Here is a 23,097-nt window from a genome sequence, read left to right as displayed (position 1 = left end):
AAATCCCGTTAATCAGCCATCACTTGATTTAAGGTGTGCTGACACTGGAAAACATCTAAAGCATGCAGGGCAGTGTGCCACCAGGACCAGGTTTGGTAGTTTAACCTGTTTTTTTTTATCGTGCATTGAAAAATGCTGGAAAAACTTGGTGGCTCGGTCTTGCCCTACGTATCCTGGTCTGTTGTAACCTCAAAACATCAGCCATGCTTTCTTCTGTAAAACCTTCTGCAGTGTGTCTCCAAACATGTGACTTATGATTTTCATTTTGCCCGAAGCACAGCATGCAGTTAATAAGTGGAAATTTTCACAAACTTGCAACGTTCTTCGTCGCAGAAGGTGACTTCAGTAGAATTCCAGCAGCATAATTAGGGATGTTAGTATATTTTACTTAATCACGACAGAAAACTTCACACTGACACCATGACCTTGGTGTAGATGTAGATCTCTTTAAGCACATGGACACTCACTGTTTTATCAGTTAGTTTTGGTTGAACTGCAAACATCTCAGCTTTTACAGCTCAACAACAGTTAAAGACAAAAAAATGAAGGCACTCCACTTTAAACCTTTTTATTTCAGAATCTACAGTCACTTGCATCATTTTTAAAAAAATTTTTTTTAGATATTTGTGCTTCCCTTCACTCCTTCAGCAGATGATCCTTTGTTACTCCTGTTGTAACTTGATTAGGAAATGTTCAGCTTAGCCTGCAGCAGCTGTTGCTCTTTTTCGATCATCCAATTCTCCGCTACTAGCTGCTGTTTTCATACTCGCCATTCTCAAATTACCGTACATGACTTCTTATGTATGACACATCATTTCAAATTTAGAGTAATCTTATTAGTGAAAGGGAAAATGGTGGCAGTTGTGTTGGTAAAGTTCTGAAACTTTACATGTTTTCTAAGAAAAAAAGGTGTTATTATCCGGACACTATTTAATTTACTCGCTATAACCATTACGAACGTTTTGCATTCCTCTTTGCAGCAACATGCTTCTTCCAGAGGAACCCCCATGGAGTGATACGGCAGATTTTGGCTGCCATTCTCAGGTGGATTCTGATTTTGGTTCAGTGTGTTGGTGTCAGACTGTTGCATAGTGTCTCGTTTCAGGAGGACAGGCCACGTCTTGCATTCTCTGCTGTAAGTGGCTGTAGCTTAAATATGTAATCCCAGCTTCCCTTTTTTCTTTTTCTTCTTCTTCTTCCGTTTTAAGTGTTTCCAAAAATTTGCCCTGAGATGCCTCATCTTCTAATTCTCATTAGGTTTGTGAAAGTTTATGAGAATGTCAGTGAATAGGAAACTCTGGTCATGGCCTCCCACTGGGACTATTGCAAAATCAGTTCAAGTTTCAGGAAGGAACTGATGTTCATCTTCTTCTGCTGACATTAAATTCTCAGTGTCAGTGTTGTTGCCAAAGCTGAGACAGTTTCTCTGAAAATGTCAAAAACATTGCATTATATTGTTTCATTGCTCTCATGGTGACACATTTGCCAGTTTTTTTCCTTTCAGTTTAGCAGCTGGAGCTTTCAAAATAAGAGCTGCATTTTCTTTTTGTTTTGTTTTTGAAACATTAATGGATAACAAACCCTTAAGCAATACATCTTATAAAGAAACAAGATCCTAACTTTGAAAGATGTGAACAAATTGTTTTAAGGTCATTCTAGATGCCGTGACCATCTTTGTATGGCAATGGTGAATGTTTTGTTTGCTTCCAGATGATGTCTAGTAGATTTTTATTGAATAAAACTGGAACCCAGATCGGAACCTTATTAATATGTTGGCATTAATTAGAAACCCATCCTTCATTACCCACCTAATCAGCAACTTTACTTAAATTCTTCAACCTTCCATCCAACCACTTTACAAACCTAGTTTGGCTATCCACATGTCCACTTGTAGCCCATTTTACTAATTATCTACCCACTTTACAACCAGTTCAGTTAATTTATCCCCTCCCTTTCCAGCTGATTGAGCCACCATCTCTACCAAGCAGTCTATTAACTTTGCCCAGCTTCTTTTTTCATCCACTTTGCCTGCCTCTTTACCCTTTGACCTCCCATCTTCCCACTTTACACACCCACTTGATGCTCATCAATCAGCATTACCCCCATTCACCTGTTACTAACTCTCTGTCCATCTGCTTTAGCCACTCCCCAGCTCCCTTTAACCATTAAACTCCACCTGTGTTAGCCATCTGTTTTACTGTGTAAGCCTCCCACCTTTAACTATACAGTCACCCAGTTTGCATACCCTCTATAATGTCCCCACCAAACTTCATAAGCTTCTCAGCCACTAAAGATGGAGTTTTAGTATAGCTAACATCCATCCAAATGGTCAAAAATTGCGTCCAATTGAACACACTATTTCGACCTACCTACTTAACCAAGCCACTTTAACATCTTAATCCAGAAAATACTGAATTATTCTCCATTTTTTACAGTATATTGTCAGTTTTAGTTTTAATCTCCACACATTTTTAGACTGATAATTAAAAGTGAAAGACGCAGCCAGAAGATCTCAAATGTGCAACGTTTTTATAAATCCCATAATGTGAGGGTTGTAACACACATGTTGAGGGTTTTTTTGTAGTCTGCTGTCCCTTTTTTCTCCTTTTTTTTTTAAAACCTCTGTTGGTTTTTAGGTTTTTCACACATCCTAGTCGCTGCTCAACCATGAACTCGACTTGCATTCTCATTCAAAATTACTAAAAGGTCTTTCAAAGCAAATATTTGTAAACACAAGTATAATACTCGCATTTAAGAGCAAGCACTGAATCTTTAACCCCTTCAACAGGTTTTAGCATTTGTTTCCTGACAGGCTGGGACGTTCATAATAAGTCTCTTTCTTTTAGTGAATCAAGCCTTGGGTCATTTTGAGTTGAGTATAAGCAAATAACAGTGTTGTTCTTGCACACACTCGGGGTGGAGCTCAGCGCCAGCCTACCTGCCATGTGGACATTGCTCCTAATGTAGAGTCCCGTGTGACTGTGTTGCTTCTCTGCACAGATCATCCAGATTAACAGAAAGTTTCCTCCTTTAAATGCATGCTATAATTTGCATGTTCGGATTGTTGCAATGTCACTGCTAATTTTTTATTCTCTGTTTCCGGCCATTTTTGTTGATTAAAAAAATAAGTTGAAGTGCCAAGCAGAGAGATACATGTGTTGACCTGTGTTCCTGCAGTAAATATTGACTCATTTCAGGGCTTTTGTGACTGTTGAACCAAATTTGCATGGTAATGTGTTTCACTTTTTGTTTGACCTCAGAGTGAGCTAGTGTTTGGGCAGCGAGAAGCAGAGCTGTTATCTCCCTCGGCTGCCACAGCTGAGAGGATGTCCCACTATGGAAAGTCCTTGGTTGTGGGAGGAAACTTTGAAACCTGGCCCTGAGCCAGAGTCGTGACATGGAAGTGCCCACTTGTACAGAACGATGCAGATGGGCTTCTGTTTCACAGGGTTTCCTCCATCCCCTGTCTCTACCCTTTCATTGTTTTCTGAAACCAACATATCATTTCTTTTTTTTTAATGCAGTAATATCCTCATTAATATGTTGATGATGCTCTTTTAGGGTTGTTATTGCTGCAATAAAACCCTCAAGATGACATAACAGATTGTTGCTTCTGGACTTTCTCAAGAAAACTGGCGATTTATTTAGTGGATTTGTCTTTGTAAAGGCCGGTCATGCGATGGTCTCCTTCTCCTTGGCAGACAGGTTGAAGAGTAGCCTGTCAGGGTGTGCTTTGGCAGCCTGCTCCTGTCTGTAATCACATTACTTGGTCTGCCAAAGAGCCACATCACAATCTTTCATTAAAATTGCATTAGCTCAAGATGTGAGCTCATTTGGGAGGAAAGGATTTTATCGCTTTCTGCAGAAAGACGCTCTCTATGAAGGTGTTGCTGCTTCTTTCTTGGTGCAAATGTGCGCAAATGTTTTGCATTGGATGTTTTCTAAAATGCCATCCTGATTTTGTAACCAAACGCCTGGTCAGGGCTAACCGGACGCAGCACTCTGCAGCCTCTCCCTGCACACTTGTTTTGAGGATCAGGAAGCCATGAATGAAGTAATGCATGTTCAGTGGGCAGGGAGCTGAGGGGGCAGGGACACGGTGGGAGGGGATGTTCGAGCCGGCTCTGTCCGGGCCAAAGGTTGGAGTTGAGTGGAGCAGCAATTCAGCCTGGAAGAGATGGGGAGAGTGAAACAGGAAGTGCTGTGGAAAGGTCCACTGTGGAAACACAGAGGGCAGCTCTGACCTCAGTGGCAAATCTGATCATGCTGTAGAAATCATAACAAACAGCCCGCCTACTAGTGCCAATTAATACACTGCGGAGTATTTAATAGCGGCTGCTCTTTGACACGGACTTGCATTTTATGTTTGAGGTTTAGGAAAAACTTTGGTGGAGCGTCCATTACATAGGATGCTGTTTCCTGCTCTCCAAGCTGGACATTATGAAACGATGGGAATAAGACACTGCACCCTGTTTCAATATGTTGGATTTTACAAATTATTTCTAAATCTCTGATCTTTACAGAGTTAAAAAATTAATAAATGTAACAAAGAGAACAAAACGTACAACAAATTCGACCCTGTCAGTATTCAGTAAGAAAAGATAAATCTAAATTAGACAATAAAACATGTTTGGAAAGAGTTGAGCACTGGCTCAATAACTCTAGAACCACCTAGATTAATAACCTGACATATTTGAGTTTATCAATATGTCAGGTTATCATTATGGAGAAAATTTAGTCCACATTTTTATATTACTTAATTTTCTTGAGGATTGTGGGAGGTTTTTTTTTTTGTTGGTAAAACTCTTTGAAGTTTCTGCCACAATGTATCAAATGGATTTTTATTAAAATGATAAGTGTGTTCTGACACGTGAGGCATTTATTGATGAAAAAAATAATCAGAGTTCTTAGTTTTTGTTAGATTTAATAAGCAGCAAAAAGTCCTCGTTATCTGACCTGTTCACCAGTCAGAGCCGATCAGAGAATGTTGTTTGTCAGATTGTTTAATGGAGCTGAGCTTTTTAAGGCCTGCGGTGTTTTTATTTAATGGATCATTTCTGTGGATTTAAATCTTGAGGTTAGATTTAAATAACTGCAGAACCTTTTATTATGCCCCGAGATGTAAATGCTTGGTGTTGAAACCAGATTTACTGTCTTTTTCTATAACTTTAGTTTCATTACATGTTTTTATCATCACTTCAATTCTGAAATTATTTTTTAATCCCAAAGGAAAATTAAATGTTGTTGTAGCTCATATTGTAAATATTATTCCAAAATGTGCTGCTGGGTTTACTTTGTAACACGGCTGCAAACAGGGAAAGTCTCGTAATGCTGTTGGTATGAGCAGACGGGCATAAATCGAAGCGTAATCAAAGCACAATGTCACAGCAGGCATGAAGTGAGAGCAGAGCATGTGATAAATAACACTCCAGGCTAGAATTGAACTGGTATGAAGCTTTCATTTAGCATCAGCACTATCTGTTTACTGTCAATTCAACAATAAACACAAACAAACTCACCATGTTCTGTTGTTGTTGTTGCACAAAATATGCATTTATGGTTTGTAATTTAAGTATGAATTAGATGGTCTATGCAACATTTTTTTGCTTTATCAGTTCGCCTGTTGCTCTGCGAAACATTTACTTCATCAACTTACTTTTAGAGCTTAAAGCTGCACATTTTAGTTAACATTGATTTGGTTCAGTTTTTATCAATAAAATCCTTCTTCTGTTGTAGCGACTAGAATGTGAGTGTACATGTCAGAAACCCCCTTTTCTGGGAAACTGTTTAAGTGAAAAGTGAAAACTTGGGGCTTTTTTCTCAGAGGAACGTTGCTTTCAGTTTCAGATAGACGAGGTGGGGTCTGTATGAGTCATGCTTCGAAGCCTGGACTCTGGGGCCTCTCTGGTGTTCAGCCTAGAAACTAGCCAAGTTTGACAGTTCCCAGGTTTACTCCGAAATACCTTGCTTTAAAAGGCAAAACTCAGAAGAAGACTTTGCCTTGAACCGCTGTGTGCCCTGGACTGTGTGGTATTTCTGTCTTGTAATGCTTCTTTTCTCTTGGAGAGGCTTTCCTGTCCATCTCTCGCACTTTTGTGTTTATGTCTTTGCAGTTGCTTTTTTCCCCTGCCCTGCTTGTTGTCTGATTCTCATTATTGCTGGAGCATCATAAAAATCAAGTAATGTTCATTCTTCATGTTTTATGTCATAAGTTTCATTGCTGGGTTATATTTTAACAGTCCACCCTGGTGCAGTTGGGCTGTTTTGAGCACTCTGGGCATATGGCTTTCATAAAGAGCCAGCATGTTTATCCATTTACATAAGTGTTGTTGGAATGCACTTAAGTAATGTTCTGAGATGTACAACTCAAACCTGTCTTTCACAAAATGGAAAAATAACCATGTTTAATTTATTTATAAAAAGAATGCCAAAAACACAAAGTTGTTCTTTGTTTCACCATAATGACAGAAAAAAAAACATATTGCTTAATGTGTCTGTTCTGCACAATGACTGAACTGTTCATGAATCTCTGAAAAACCGGCACATTTCAGCAACATGGTGAGTGACGCATAAGCTTGTTGATTCACAATCGTGTGACATTTTAATGTTTTTTTTTTTGGTAAAGTGCGTCAAGGTTCAGTGTAATGTTGTCAAAACATGTTTTTACCATGTTGTGAAGCAGCTGAAAGGTGGCTGAAACAAGGACTGTAATCACGTCTTCACACAGCATTACAATCTTAAAACCTGCCATGTATGTGGTCTTTACAAGTATTGGTGAGGTCTTCTGGGAACTCCATTGCACGTGATGGAGTGTGTGAGTTTCCTGATTGTGTCAAGCATGCACAATAACATCCATAGTGACGTTCAGGTGCTTTACTATCATGGTGGCGGCATAAGAGGTTCTGGGCGGAGCATGTGGGAGAGATCAGATCGTATTAAACACGTGGGACTCTGTGCTCTCTCGTGTTTGTGATTGGGGATTTAAAATGGGAATGACCGTGCTTGCTTCCTGCTTTGTCTAAGATCTCATCCTCTATACGCTACAGTAGCAATGATCCAACTCAGTTACAAGTACTGTAAGACCATTTCAGCTGCTTTTCTGAGTTTAAACTCGAAGGCTACAACATGCTCTTCTGGTGCTTTTCACCCTTTTCTACGCAATTGTATTGAAATGAAACATCAGACTTACATAGGGCTCTATTAGGACATTCTAAGATGCTTTACAGGGAAATCGCCCATGTATGCACACATTCAGACGCTGATGACGGCAGGTAACTAGATTGTAGCCACAGCTGCCCTGGGCCAGCCTGAAGCGAGGCTGCCATACACCGGTGCCACCGGACATCCTGATCGCCACCATCAGGCAGGATAGGACACGACGACAGAAATGAACCGGCAACACACAGATTGCAGGACGAACTTGTACCTCATAAACATTTACCTGTTACTTCTGCTTTTCAACACACAAAAAATGTGACATAAGAACAGAGGTGAAAAAAGTGAGAGAAATTTCAAACGGTATCAGATATTACAGATCCTGTTCACCGCTACTTTTGACTTTCAAATTGCTTGATTGCCTTTTCACTTCATCTATTGACAGTTTGTCAAAAAAAATGTGTCACCTGTTTGTGTGTGGCTGCCGTCATTCCACTTACTGTGAATAAAACGATTAGAGGAGGCTCACCTTTTATGGACTCGCCCATGCCGGTTTGGATTCCTGCTGTCTGTTTGGTTTGGATCCTCTTAGATTTATAGTCGCTTCAGATAAAATGGATACATCCATCTTTTAACTGCCTCAATAATCACCTCTGGTGGTAGACTTATGTTTGCCAGAATACTTTCTGTTGTTTAGATCGATCAGTAACCTTCACCAGGTTACTGATCTGACAAAGGTTATGGGCAGAAGCAGAGAAGATTTAGTGTAATGTGTTTTATTATCACACTGTTTTCTCATGTTTATTATCTGTATCTAAAGAATGAACGAAAGTGTGCCTTCTTTTTTGTCACATTAAGATGAGGAGAAAAATCCCGACTGATTATACTTCAAAAGAGTTGATTATATATTTATAGCCAGGCTTTTTGCCAACATGCGCTCATGAAACATTTCCTCTAAAGGGATATTTAAAGGATTTATCAAAACACAAATACATATAAATGCTGCAATAGCTGCCCTGTTGTTAAAGAAATCTTCTCAGCTTCCTGTACAACAAGAACTTTGCAGACCTGGCATTAACCGGCATCATGACTGGTTCTAGTTAGAAGCGGACAGACAGCTTTAAGCATGAGTGTTTACACTTATTTATTAAAATGTGAGTAAATATTGCTGTTTATTCTTTAGATTTTGTCCAGGGAGGAGAATTAAATAATTTGTGACTTTGCACAATTCACTATAACTGAAGACTTTGACCGTACAACACCATGGAAAAACAGCCGATGATGTCTTGCTGGCAGTTCGGGCTGAAAATAATCTAAAATATATATATATTTTTTAAACTTTTTTTTTTTCAAAATTGTTTCCGATGAGCAAATTTATTTTTGTAATTGCAATTTGCGCAAATTTTGTAATCAACAAAAATGCAGCTAGTAATGCCTTACCTTTGGTTGTACATTTTAGGAAGCCTATTGTCTACCAGGGCATAGATATTTGTCTTGTTTTGTACAGATAGTCATCTTTGATTTACTGGTTACTGTTGAATTCCTGAGTACATCATGTGATTTATTCAGATGTCGTTACACTCACTAAGTTGTTTTCTGTCTACTTCTCAGCACCTTTATTATTATTTTGGTCTCATTTTGATTCACAGCCATTAAAAAATTTTGCAAATAGACCTTTAAAGAATAATATATGCATTTTTATTCTATTTTTTGTATTTGATATGGTAAGCATGCTTTGACTTTCAGTAACAGCCTTTTAAATTGTCAAATTCTGGAAGCATTTTCTTCACATGACATGAACATATGCATGTCATGTATGCATGTTCATTTTAAACAACTTATTTTAAGTATTTTTGTGATGACAGGAGATATCCACATGATAACTCTTCTTTTTTTTAGGGGAGCTTGCATTCAAAATACTGAACTAATGCAGACAATAATCCCAAATTATCTCTGAAGGCGTTCTGAGCAAAGCTGTCCTCAGTTGATTTTGGTTGTGTTAAAACTTGTACGATTAGATTAGCCAAGACAGGTGATTGGGCCAGCACTGAATGGGTACTTAAGAAGGTTTAAAAGTTATTACTAAGATAAAATCCACCCATCTAGTTTCAGACTCTGGCATAGTTCTCACATGTTTAGCCAAAAGAATGCAACTCAGAAAAAAAATGACATTAAAAATAAATTAAAACAGTGGAATTATTTGTTAAAGATTTTTGACTGTAGTCAGTGTAATAAGTCTGTCAGTCCTGTAAAACAAAGTGGGATTTAAGGGCCAAAGAACATGAGCAGATGTGCCATGATATATACTGTGTGTGTGTGTATATATATATATATATATATATATAATTTTTTTTTTTTTTTTTTTTGATGGTCTGTCTGAATTTCTGAGAAGATGCAAGATGGTATCTTATTCTTTTTTTTTTTTTTTTTGCAATATATTCTGATTTCGGGAATTATGCTGAAAATGTACCAGGGGTGCACTGACAAATCGGCTGGCCGATGCGTCCACGTAAAACCGATGCACCGATCTTATCTGCCTCTGCAGAGTCTGGAAATCAGCCACTGCCAGCTGTTGCTCTGCTGTGTGAGAGGAATGACTGGTCACAATAATCATCCCATACAAAACATCGATATCTGCAAAGACTGGTATCAGTAGGTCAAGATTTTTAAAGATCAGTGATCGACCAGAAAACAGCCATCGGTTGAGCCCTAAAATGTACTGATGAGTTTGACATTGTCTATTTTCTCCAATACTTTAGGTTCATGCTGTTTACATTATTAATAAATAACACAAAGATTCAGTAATCCTAATTGATACAATGTTTATTAGTGGTAAATATGTTTTTTTTTTTGCAGAAAACGTAATGAGTTGAAAATCCTCTACCACATACAGTTGGATAGGTGTACTTGGTAATCTAAAGTTGAGGTTTTTGCTTTTATGGGTACAATTTGCATAACATCTGGCAAATATGTTGACAGCTGTCTTTGGTAACGTTTTGCTTGCAGACAGATGCCAAGCTTGCTCTTTCTAGTGGTGTCATCTTCTGTACATAGATGTGTGCTTAACAGGATGTAGCAGAATATAGTCAGACAGGATGTTAGCATTGTGGTCCAAACACATCAAACCTACTTTTCAAACACATTAAATCTTTTGACTGTAAATGATTTCCTAGCATCGACTCTCAGCACAATATTTGATTTAATTTATGTACTGTTGTATGTTCTTATAACTGTGAATGTAACTTTTTTTTATAAACTTGCACTAATTAAAAGTTTGTTTTTTTTCTTCTGTTTGCAACTACCTTTCAGAGCTCGGGATGGCTCAGCGAAAGTTTGCCCAGTGCCTGGGAGAGTTTCAGTTTGAGTACATCGGCGATGCAAAAACCGACGATGAGAAATGCATTGGTGAGAGTGGTTTCTCCCTTCTCGTGTGATGACAGAACTAACCACTGGTTTTGTCACGGTCTTTATAGAAATGCACTTCAAATGTTTGTTTACTCTTCTTTTTCCACCAGCCAATTAAGAACAGCCACAGGTAGAATTATTCAACCCTCACTGCAATTTCCTTTATTTATTTTTTGGCTAGTTTTTTTTTGTTTTTGTTTTTTTTCCGCTATAATATTTTATCTTAATTTTACCCCACTTCAAATCAGGTTTCTAGACAGATTAATACAACTAGCTGCTGCTTGCAATATAAAAGAATAAACAAGTATGATATAAATTTCTTGCCACCTTATTACAAGTGATTTTCTTTTTCAAATTAAGCAAAAAATTTCCAGTTTAATGACTACTGCAGTAGTCTACTACTACTCTTGATGACCAGCGTCTTCAGTACTTAAGACCTTAGACATTTTAAGTAGGATGTAATGCTAAATTAAGATAAAATGCTTCGAATTTAATTTTATTTAACTAGTTGAGCTGGGTTTTTTTTATTGCAAACTCTTAAATAATTTTTTTTTTTTATTGCAAACTCTAAAATAATTTAGATTCTTCTCTGGAAACCTCATTTGCAGCAGATGTTCAATAATATTTTATGAAACTGATTGATGATCGTAGCACAGCTGAGATGTATTGAGACAGAGACAGACGGGTTTATTGGTAATAAGTGATTCTAATTATTGTTGTTTTTTTTTTTTAGATGAGTCTTTGCAAGAGTTTTCCATGTTCTTGAAAAATCTAGAGGACCAAAGAGAGCTGATGGTGAGAAGATTTTAACTCTATTTACAACCCTGGGAAAAATAAGTGTGGGTCTGAGACCAGATGCACACAATGTTTTGCAATTATTTCTTAACTGCCCACATGTGTAATTTTATCAGTTTGTGTGTGAATTAGACTTGGGCTGAGCAAAGTGTTTCTTATAAGGTTATAAAACAAAAATGTTTGCTGGCAAAAGTAGAACTTTGCTTCCTATAATTTAAATGTTTTGATTCTCTTTGTCTCACATTGATTTACACATCGAGTCATAATGATGCATTTTAGTTACATACTCACAAGATTCTGTGAGAAAATGTGGTTATGATTTCTTGATTTTTTTTATTTGAGACAGAATAGCAGGAATTATTCACCCTGCTCTTAAATTGATATTACACTGAGTGTTAAAGTTATGTGTACAATTCATTTAGATTTGTTTCATACATAGACTTAAATTTTGATGTTCTGTTCTTTGTAGTGTAATGCCACTATAACAAATTAGCTTAATTATTGAGATGCACCGATCCGATATTGATATCTGTATCAGTCTTGATATTTAAAAAAATTCTAGATTGGGTATCGGTGAAAATGTTGCAGTTTTATCTTTACATATTTGGCTAAAGTAGTTAACCTATTTTTGCCAGTTTATTTATTTTACATTAACATTTACAATCCTAATTGCACTGAATGAACAAATTAAAGTTGTTTTGTTTTTAAGTTGGACTAAGCTTGTGAAACTATTGGTGTATTTAAGTGTGCTGAACTGGTCCAGCGTTATCAGATGAATTTCTAATTCAGTACAACTATGTCTGCATTCAGAAACAAATTTAAAAAAAGGAAAAAAAGAAAAGTTTAAAGTCAATTCAGCACAGTTTTTCTTTATTGGATCTGTATCGGCCGATACTAAACAAAACAGTGAATTTGTGCATCCCTACTTAATTAGGCTGGATTTGTAAAGTAATGTTACCTCAGAACTTTAAACTGAAGGATTGGAACATATAAAAAAAATTAAACTGGAACTACTTAAAACTTTGGTGTATATTTATAGAGTTAACCATTTGTGCAGATGCACCTCACTGGTTTATTGGTTGAGTGTACCAAGGTGAGTCGAGTGGCTGCAATAAAAAAAAAAGGCAGAGTACTGGAATAATTTACCAGCTGCTCGGTATTTTGGCCCACCTTCACCATAAAGTATTTATCTTCAGTACAGTTTAACATTTAAAGTACATGTATATTTGATCTCCATCTGATTCTGAAATATGTTGCTTTTCATCTTATATATTTTCTTAAGTCAGACATGCTTTCTGTAACTTTTTTTCTTTTAAAATTTAAAATATTAATCATGTTTACCCACCTGGACAGTTCACTTGTCAATTTAGAGAATAATTAACTATTTCTGATAATAGTGTCATGTTAGAATTGACCTAAATTACTGTTTCTTAAAATTATATATTTTATTTTTAAGAAGCTATATTATATTTAGCTGGACAAACACATGTATATATTCATACTTCCTTTAACATTTGCCACATTTAACCTGTAAACACACCAATAATATGTAGGAATTGATTGTAGTTTATGCCAGAATGCAAATCCATTTGTGTCTCATCTCTTCTGTTGAACTGAGAATCCTTTAGCTATTCAATAATCGCAAAAAGTTTTGATACATGCTCGGAAGATATTTATTTTGAGTATTTTTCATACCCACATCATTCAGGTGACACAGTGAACTAGTTCCTCTATTATTGCTAATGTTTGACCAGTTTTTCATCACAGTGCATGTTTCTGGATCAGCTGCCTGGGAGTGGCTGCACAGTTGACTCCATCGCAGTTGGACATTATAAACATCATAGGTTTACATAACAAGACAAATCTCATAAGGAGCAACTGGGAGCAAGTCCACAGCTCTGCGACTCCTTACTCATAAAACGAACACGTGACTAAGGTAGCGCTGTTAAAGTCAGGTATTTTAAGAGCTACTGAAATCACACCTCAGGTAGTTAAGAAGCAGAAGTACTTTGGAGTCATTTGAAGACTTTTGTTTAGTGATATAGTGATAGTTGGTGATACTTGCACGCTTCTACAGTGCCTGAGATTTTGTGTAAAAGTCAGTTTTCCAGGTAATGTCTGTCTGTAGCGTCTGAGGTAAAGGTTAGAACCCGTCATCAGTGGCTGACTGATATGATTGTTGTGCCAAGCCTAGACCGCAGCGGTAAGCACTGCTCAGCACAGAGTGATGACGTCACACTGCAAACAGAGGAAAGCAGTATGCATGTGCAGACATGCCTTGCAGCCAGCGCAGCAGAAACGACAAAAACATTAACTGGTTACATCAGAAACTCTCTGTTCATGTTTATGTAAAATGTAGTACTTTACATAAACAGCCATAAAGGCATCAAATTTTATTTACAAATGTAGTTGTAAATAGATTCAAAATGCAAAAATACAACATAAGTAATTGTGTTAGTACAGTGTAGACCTGTTACAGTAACACATTTTTATTGCACCAGCGGTTATTGCAAAACAACTATAACATTGTTGTTTTTAGATCATTTTCAAGTAATATAAAGGTAATGGAATAGTAATCCAAAAACACATTTTCAAAGATAAATAAACTTTAAATTCTAATGAACATTTAACACTGAAACTGAAAGACATCTTAAATGTCTAAATTACAACAAATAACAACAAATAAAATGGAAACTGAAGTCTGTAAACAAAATTGTCCTTCAGAAAAGGACTAGTTGAAAAAACTAGAAGACTTCTGTCATCTAGGTTTTGTTAGAGAAAAGAGAAAAACAAAAAATCATGCAAATGGAAATTATTTTGATAAATGAAAACAAGCTCAATGAAAACGAGCTCATTAATTGATTTATTGATTTATTGATTATTGCGACAGGCCTGTTGGTGCGGTGCCTTGCAAAGGACTTGACACCTTTTCAACATTTCATATTTTTTGTTGCACTGAAACCAACAGAAAGCAGGATGGATTTCAAACGTTAATTTGCAGATGAAAATTTGAAAAGTGGGATGTAGTTTTGTAGATTAACCCCAGAACAGAATTGTGAAGACACAAGGATCACAGCAAACAAGTCTAGAAATGCCCTTTTGAAAAGGTTTAAAGCCAGGTTTTGTTCTAAAACACAAACCCTGAGCTTTGAATCGATCTCCCAGAGCTCTCAGTCCATCCTCCAACAATGAAGGACACAACTTTAAACTGACAAGCTGGGTGAGAAGAGCAATAATCAGATCAATGAACCCCTGAAGCCCAGAAAGACTGCGTTACCTTCCTCTACTAACCCTTAGTCTTTTTTTTGCCATGCTAATGACAGGTGTCATTAGCATGGCAACTGTGCCAGTCATTAGCACAGTTGCCATGCTAATGACTGGCGTTTGCAAGGCAGCCAATCCAGGCACGGCATTCATTTTCCTTGGCACTGATTGGCAAATTTGTAGATGATGGATATTTATATAAAATGTTGAAAAGCACCATAATTTGGTCCATCATTTGTTGTTCTATCACTTAAATTCCTACTTTTAAATCTTTGTACTGTATAAACCAAAAGGATTATTTGGTTTCCACTGTTTGTTTGAGTTGCTGGAAGTGCTAGAAAGTAATTATATTTTATTGAGATAAAATTATATCTGTTCTCTCTATAGATGCGAAACATCACAGAAACTTTAATGAAACCCCTCGAGAAGTTCAGGAAGGAGCAGCTCGGTAACGTGAGGGTAATGTATGATGTTTCATTGCTTTTTCTCCAAATTTCTTCTTAATTTTAGTGGATCTATTTAAATCTTAATGATAACCTTTTAGATTGTTTGCCAGCTACAATTAATGATTAAAAATGGAGACCATCTTTATTCTTTTGAATATTGTTTTTCTGAAACTAATCACACTTTTTTGTGTTTTTTGTTTTGTTTTTTCTGGAAGGCGGAAAGAAAAAGGTATGAAAAAGAAACAGAAAAGTACTACAGCTCCCTGGAGAAGCTTTTAAATTTGTCGGCAAAGAAGAAGGAGCCTCAGCTGCAAGAGGTATTTATCTTTCCCAGAACATAACAATAAAAAAGAGAAAATCTTTCTAGTTAGGTTTTTTGTTACAGTTGCTTGTTTACTGTGTTTGGTTTTCACTGACATGTTGGACTTGGGGCTACTGCTGCTTTCTGCAGTTTCTGGATCAGTCGTTGCTATACAACCTTTAGTTGATTATTATGAACTGCTTGGAGACCAGCAGCGTTTTATGTAACCCTTCTGACATCTTGTTTTTGTCCGTCGTTAATGCCATGTTGTTTGTATTGGCCAGCCAGCAAGGAGGCTTGAACTTGTGAACATTACTTCGGCAGCCTGTTCTGTTCTGATCCACGGCTAACAACAGCAACTTCCGTCACACATTATCAACAGTCCTAACTGTACCAATACTTCATTCACGACATTCAAGATAATCAACTTACAGAACAGTGATGATGTCATTGACTCCTGCATGTAAACGTTCAGCTCGTGTGTTTTACAGGAACTAATGGTGGATAATTCGTGGTTCAGTAATTGTGTATTTACTGAATGCAGCTCCAAAATATTCTAAAGAAAATGCAGCTTGGGAAGCTGAACTGCCTAGGCCCCATTCTTCCTGATTTTCTATTGGCTGGTGTTTGCAAAGCAGCCAATCTACGAGCTGTATTGATTTTCCTTGGCACTGATTGGCTGTGTTCAAGAAGACTGTAGAGGTTAGCTTCTGTTGTACAGTATCCAATGTGTAGCAAATTATATTGAACTATCAGCATATTTTATTTCTTGCTGTAGCACAGAAGTTATCAGTAAGCCTATTTCTGCCCCGTTTCTCATTGTAGTGCACTGTTGTTTATTTTAAAATCCTTTTCATTGACAAGAGTCATGGTTTCCAGTTCCCAGTCAGGAAATGGTGGATTAAAACTGAGGTCTGTGTAATTTTTACTCTTGGTTATTATAGATCCCCTACCAGGCCCCTAACTTGCTCTTAGTCTCACTCTTGTTTGTATTCCTGAAAAACACACACAATTACAGTTATTACATTGGTTGCCCAGGATCAAAATTGTAAATGGATTATAATTTTACCCATTTTGTTTGTGCTTTGCAACATTTTTAATGGTATAATGGAGTGTGGAGTTCAGGGAAAAAAAGAAATGGATACAAAAAATAGTTTGGGAAATATGAATAAGATTTTGAGATTATACACAACGGCTACATTTTAAGGTGTTTTCCACATTTCCAGTTTCCCGTTCATTTCATCTTTCCGGCATTTTTTTGAAACTTTAAAGTTCACTTTGACACTGACTACTGGAGCCTGTCCCGTCCTTGGCAAAGCACTCCTTAATATGAACTTCCTTAGACGTCCTTCTGTCTTTCCTGTTAGGTGCCTGTGTGCGTGCATCTCTGATTTTGCTTTGCAAATTAGGAGTCTGAGGCAGTGTGCTGAGGCAGGCCTGCTTTCCGCAGTTATTTTTATGTGAAGTTTACTGACAGCAGTAGATTTACCCACTGCAGATGTGTTGAGGAATAATTCAGTCCCATACTTTGAGGGCAAAAGAAGACGTTCAGTTCTCCAAGCAGCAAGCGTGTGTTTCTTCCTTTCCTCCACATGTCTGTAATTATCATGGTGTGTGTTCTCCACCTCTCCAGGCAGACAGCCAGGTGGAAATCATGAGGCAGCACTTTCAGGAGGAATCACTTGAATATGTGTGCAAGCTGCAGGAGATCCAGGAGAGGAAGAAGTTTGACTGTGTGGAACCTGTGAGTGACTAACCAAACTCATGCAGTTTTGATTAGCATAGCGGTGATTCCTCACTGGGAGAACCAGAAACTGAAACTGTTTAGCAGATGTGATCCATCAACACATCAATCCAACATCAATCTAGTTAAAACTTTTTAGCCATATTTAGATAGTTGGGTTAGACAAACAACAAATTAATGCTTTACCACTAATAACTGATCAGTCATAATGAAAATTATCAGTTGGGTTGAACTCAAGTCTTTTCAAACCTTGTAAAGAATATTAACGTTTTAAGTTTGTCCCCAAGTTGAGACTCAGAAAAACTTCAATTATGGATAGAAAGTCAACATGTCATAAAACAAAATTAATCTTTCAACACATCACAAACACATGTATGTAAGAAAGCCATACAACTTAAATTATTACTCAAATATAGGACCCTAATGCAAAAAAGTGCTCTAACGCGGCAGTTTGGTAAAAAACCGCTTTCAGAAGAAACTGACACACAAAAGCACAATCATTAATCACTGAAAACTCTTTCTGACCTGATGGATACATCCGATCTCATGAATTTATATGAAGTAAAGTGTGAGATTGTAAATGTTTAGTTTATTTTTCTAATTGGTTGGTCTCCTACAGTAAAATTGTTATATTTGTGAAATTTGTTACACTTTATTAACTCATATTTGTTTCCTTTTTTGTAGATGCTGGCATTCTTTCAGACTGTATTCACCTTTTATCACCAGGGATATGAACTTGCCAAGGACTTTGACCATTATAAAACAGAGCTGCAGATCAATATTCAGAATGTAAGGAAAAATAAACTATCCCGGATGAATAAGAACATGTATATTATAAAAGTCCTTCCTTTTTTGTTTTTGATTGAAGGTCTAATTGCTTGTTTTTGTGTTTTGTAGCAAATTTGATCAAGTTTGCTGTGTTTTTAGAAAAATCCATGCTTGTTTTGAAATGCATAGGCCTTCTATTAGGAAGGTCATCCTACACTCACTTCCTGGGGTGTGTATTTGCTTCCTCTCCCACCCAGACAAGGAGTCGATTCGAGGGCACGCGGTCAGAGGTGCATGAGCTGATGAAGCGGATCAAAGACACACCACAAGAATACAGACAGACCAGCCCCATCAGTTTTGAAGGATACCTCTATGTGCAGGAAAAACGTGAGGTCATATGAATAAGCAGAAACTTAGAAAAAACATATTTGGAAATAAAGTGACTTGCGAAAGTATTTCTGTTCAATCAGATTTACTTTTAGATATTTTTTCACATCACAGACACAAATGTCAGTTTATTTTAATTGACCTAACACTCAATCATCAACTGTGAAGTGGAACTGAACTGAAAAGTGTGGCGTGCGTTTGTATTCAGGCCCCGAGAGTCAGTGCTTTGTTTAGCCAGCTTTATTTTTTAGCAAAATTGCTCATTCTCAGATTGAAGGCATCTGTGAATCGCATCATTTTGTCCTGCTGAAAAGAAGCTTTCCCGCAGCACAATACTGACCTCAGTATGCTTTATCATGTCGATGCCGTGTTCATGCAATGTCTTTGTCATAACTGTTGTGAAAAAGACTTAAAACCCGAGCTGTTGTATAACAATCAACCCCAACAAGTCAAAATTTGTCTCACGAAAACCAGCTTAAAGTATTATGAAAGACACCTTTCACATTTAAATTTCCTGTGTTGTATAATTTGTTCAGGACCACCCCCCTTTGGTTCAAGCTGGGTCAAACGCTACTGCACTTTTGTCAAAGAGCAGAAGATTCTGCACATGGTGACGTTTGACCACAGATCAGGTGGAAAGATTGTGAGTAGTCACAGTATTTAGTGCTGTTCCTTATTTATGTCACACTTTTTATAAATCTAAGCTATTGCTTTAGCATAGGTATTTTTTTTTATGAAAACCTTTCAGAGTGTAAGTAATAAACTCATTTTAGGGTGAGATGGAGTCCGTCACACTCAAATCCTGCGTTCGCAAAACAACAGACATGTGGGACAGGAGATTCTGCCTGGAGCTGGACATAACAGACCGGTAAGATGTCAATTCAGTTTATTTTTATAATGCCATGAGTCGTCACAAGGCACTTTACAAAAACAAAAAAGTTTTCTATGTCAGGAAACCAAGCACACTGTATGGAATCTGTAACTGTGTTTCCATTATCTATGAAATTGAGCAAATTGGATCTAATGGAAACACGCTAACTTAAAAAAAACTCATGTTTTCAATAAAAAGTTTTTGCACTAGAATGAGGTGTACTGGTGTATTTCACAAAAAATGCTATGGGAACATCTCTTAATGACTTGCCGTGTGAGAAAATGTATCCATGTACGATTTGAATTGCGGTTCTTATTTAATGACCTGGAAAACACAGCAATCGCAAAATTGTGTTTTTTTGATGCAAGCAGAAAAGTTTAGCAAACATTTTCTAATGGAGACACATCTATTTACTTGTAGCATTCCCTCCTCCTGGGCAAGCATGTAGCAAAAGTAGATCATTGTTTGCATTGTGTTGTTGACTATGCAGAAATCCCGACAATGGAGATTAAAGACTCCCCTTTAACAGGAATAAACATCCAGCAGAATTTGACTTTAAGTCGGAGCATATTCACAAAAAAGAAAGAGAAGAACTGATGTAGGAGCACTTAAAGAAAAGTAAAAAGTTGATAGCAGGACAGGGAGAACGTTTGGTTGTTGGCAGCGTTGTCTCAGCCGATACCCCCTCCAGCAAGGAGCTACATCCAGTCAGAACACTAGAGATGTTCTGATTGAATAAACACTGAGAGAAGAAATAAAGTTATATGTAATTACATACATAATCTAGCCCCTTAAACTATGGGAGAGACTGAGCCAGTTCATCTTGTTTTGATAATGAGAGTTGAATGAAGGAAACTTGTGTTGACACAACTGTGTTGACAGCTATTTCCTCCTGCGTGCCTTCAGTGACATTCTCATAGGTCACAATTAAACCACATCAACGCTTTTGTCCCTTTTCACCTACATTTCATCTTGGACTGCAGAGCGTGTAAAAGCAGGACTTCTCACCCCTGCAGTAACAGACACCCATTCAGTCAAACAACTTAATTGTGCCCACCCTCCTTTCAGCAGTATTAATAGATGAGCAATGCCCCTTATTTAGAATGGAAATTTGAGTGTGCGCATCCATTCTAACTGTCGCAAATAATTTGATATCCATCTGGCCTTACATGATTATGGATGTCATAAACCAGTTGGAGAGTCTGAGGAGGCTTATGTTTGTAGTTACAGTAAATTCAAGGGGAATGTGTCCTTGGCAGGAAGTGTGTATTTTTGGCATGCATGATGCTAAGCACCCTGAATGTTTCATCCTTACACTTAAATAGCTCAGTGTCTTGCTGTACAGTAACTCAATGGCTTTGTCTGATGCTAACGTGGCATGCCTGTCTCACAGGCCTGGGACGGCGCTAACTGTGCAGGCGCTGTCAGAGGATGACCACAAGCTCTGGATGCACGCCATGGGAGGGAAGGAACCTGTGAGTCAACCTCATGGTGTTATCATATACATCACACACATGCCACGTTTTAGAACAGAGCAGACTTTTGTGGTTAACTTACTAGACGCATATGTGATGCATTTTTCATTTAAAAACATTATTTTTTCATCTAGCTAATTTTTACACCCTTACAGCATTTAAATAAAGGGAAAAATTGTTTTTTTGCAAGCAGTTCAAGAAAGTCGGAGTTTATACTCATAAAAAATATTTTTAAACAAATCAAATAAAATAAATGTAAAATCACAAATAAGCTATAAATTGCTTCCAGATGCTTTTTTCTTTGCATAAATAATTAAGCACTGGCTAAAATATATCACAATTTTGATGTCCATTTGGATGGACATTTAACTTTTAAAAGGATCCTACTATTTAAAGATGATTTTAAAATAACTTCAGATTTGTTTCTTTATTTAAGGATCTTCATTAGTCTCTACCATAATAGAGACTATTCTTCTTGAGGTCCACACAACAAACATTACATTAAAATCAAACTTTTACAAACCTTACAAAAAAAACCATGATGAAATACCGTAAGGCACAAACAAAATCAAAGCACAAAATTTAAATCAACCACCTCAAGAAACTAAATTACAATTTTTATTAGCTTTAATCCATAGTCGTCAAGATTAACAAAGCCGAGCACTTAATATGTATCAATTTGTGTGATATGTATGAATTTACATATAACATATGTCCACTTTTTGATGGGAATTGCTGAAAGAAGCTTCAGTTTTTTTTCTATTAAAGAAAGTGTTTTCCTTTTTCAGATTGGTTGCTATCTTGGAAGAACTCTCTCTAAGGAAAGAGGAAGTAAGTTTCTAGCAGCACAAGGTCTGAAGGCGTTAACAGATTCTGAAAAAATGTTCTTAAACTTTTCTTTTCCCCAACTTGTAGTCGATGCCCAGCTGGATGACGTGGGTTTAAGTTTTGTGAAGAATTCCATCACTGCAATAGAAACGAGAGGTGAGTTCAAAATATTTTTAATCTTTACTTTAGGACAAGGGTGTCTAATTCCTGTCCAAAAGGACTTGTGTCCTGCATATGACCCAATTATGAGATTCAAGTGTTGACAGAGACGCATCTAAAAGTGGCAGCATGTCGGCCTTCGAGGACTGGAGTTTGACACCAGTGGTTGGATAAATGTATCCATGAAAATCTGCATTAGTTATCAAGGGCAAAAGTACCATTATCCATCCAGCAAATGATTTATCAGAAAACAATTCAACTAGCATCTTAATAAATGCATTTAGATAAATACTATAAGTGTTTATGTAAATGTCAGTGATTACGTTCAAGAATTAGATAATCTAAAAAGTCAAATAGACCCCAACATGTGATTGGTTACCTTGTCTTTAACATTTTAATCTCACCATCTTACTTTGATGGTCCATTACATTAATCAAACATTAAAGTTTCTATTAATTATTTCCACATGTTATTTATTTATGGGTTTTTCTTAAATAATTCTTAGTCTGTTATTTATGTATTCATTGCATTTAAATCATTTTATGTACCAAGCTTATTTCCTGAATAAAACACTTTTGTGATTCATAATTAGTTGTCTGTGTAGTGTGTCTGTTTGTACACAAGGGGGCAGACTTTCTCCAACTTTTAGAGAACATGAAGTGAGCAGGTGCTGCAGGCAGCTTGCCTTGTGGATGTACAAATTATGTAATTCATCTGTTTGAGATAGTTTTTCCGATTCACTTTTTGTTTCAGTGAACTTGTTTAAATCTCCTAATGACAAAAGATTTGTTTTTTAAGCATGTTTCTGCATCTTTTTATTGTTTTTATCCTTGTTACTCGATAGGCATTAATGACCAGGGTCTGTACAGAGTTGGGGGTGTAAGCTCCAAGGTCCAGAAACTACTCTCATTAATGATTGGTGAGTAACATCAAGCATTTTTCATCACTGTAGTCAACAGATATGTTTTTAATGACATCTTAGTTTATTTGCATGGAGTTAACCTGCCAATATAATTGATCTGTCTATTTGAAGCGATTGTAAAAAAGATAACAAGTGTCTTAGCTTATTTGTACCACTTCTCTAAAATACAACAAGTGTCAGAGTGATTATTTGCCTTGCTAAGGTTTGTTACCACCCCCCATCACCTTTCCAAACACCCAGTCACGGTCCATCCAATTGGTATTCTTGAGCTTTTTTGGGCTTTGCTTCATCAACACACCACTAAGCCAGCCTCTCCTGTTCTCGTGGCAGGCTCATTCTGTCAGTTGCCTTTCTCAATCACCCTTATGCCTCTCGCTTGTCTGTATTCCCTTTCAACCAACTCCTTACCTTGTCCTCTGTCCTTTCTATTGCTCTCTGTCGGCTCTGTGGTTTCCTGCTGTCTCCAGCAGACACCAGCTCACTTTCAGCTCTGTGTTCAGAATGACAACGAACTCAGGCAGCCGCCAGACTGTCTCAGCTTCCTCTCTCAAACCTTCTAGTCTGCCAACCTGCCGAT

General features: G+C 37.1%; 1 protein-coding gene across 1 annotated transcript in view; it reads left to right on the top strand.

The window, feature by feature from the left end:
- The window catches only part of arhgap10 (Rho GTPase activating protein 10), a 55,563-nt gene that overhangs the window by 2,546 nt on the left and 29,920 nt on the right, over positions 1 to 23,097 (top strand). The window contains exons 2-14 of the mRNA XM_008420325.3: positions 10,465 to 10,560; positions 11,294 to 11,355; positions 15,007 to 15,078; positions 15,281 to 15,382; positions 17,000 to 17,110; positions 17,795 to 17,899; positions 18,136 to 18,265; positions 18,802 to 18,908; positions 19,039 to 19,133; positions 20,530 to 20,611; positions 21,400 to 21,442; positions 21,527 to 21,595; positions 22,443 to 22,517. Of these exons, the coding sequence (XP_008418547.1) occupies positions 10,465 to 10,560; positions 11,294 to 11,355; positions 15,007 to 15,078; positions 15,281 to 15,382; positions 17,000 to 17,110; positions 17,795 to 17,899; positions 18,136 to 18,265; positions 18,802 to 18,908; positions 19,039 to 19,133; positions 20,530 to 20,611; positions 21,400 to 21,442; positions 21,527 to 21,595; positions 22,443 to 22,517 (1,149 nt within the window). The remainder of the gene's footprint in view (positions 1 to 10,464; positions 10,561 to 11,293; positions 11,356 to 15,006; positions 15,079 to 15,280; positions 15,383 to 16,999; positions 17,111 to 17,794; positions 17,900 to 18,135; positions 18,266 to 18,801; positions 18,909 to 19,038; positions 19,134 to 20,529; positions 20,612 to 21,399; positions 21,443 to 21,526; positions 21,596 to 22,442; positions 22,518 to 23,097) is intronic.

Source organism: Poecilia reticulata, chromosome 1, assembly GCF_904066995.2.
Source record: "Poecilia reticulata chromosome 1, P_reticulata-male-v2, whole genome shotgun sequence".
Classification (NCBI taxonomy): Eukaryota; Metazoa; Chordata; class Actinopteri; order Cyprinodontiformes; family Poeciliidae; genus Poecilia; species Poecilia reticulata.
Note: the sequence above shows the minus strand (reverse complement) of the source record. Positions and strands in the feature narration are given on the sequence as shown.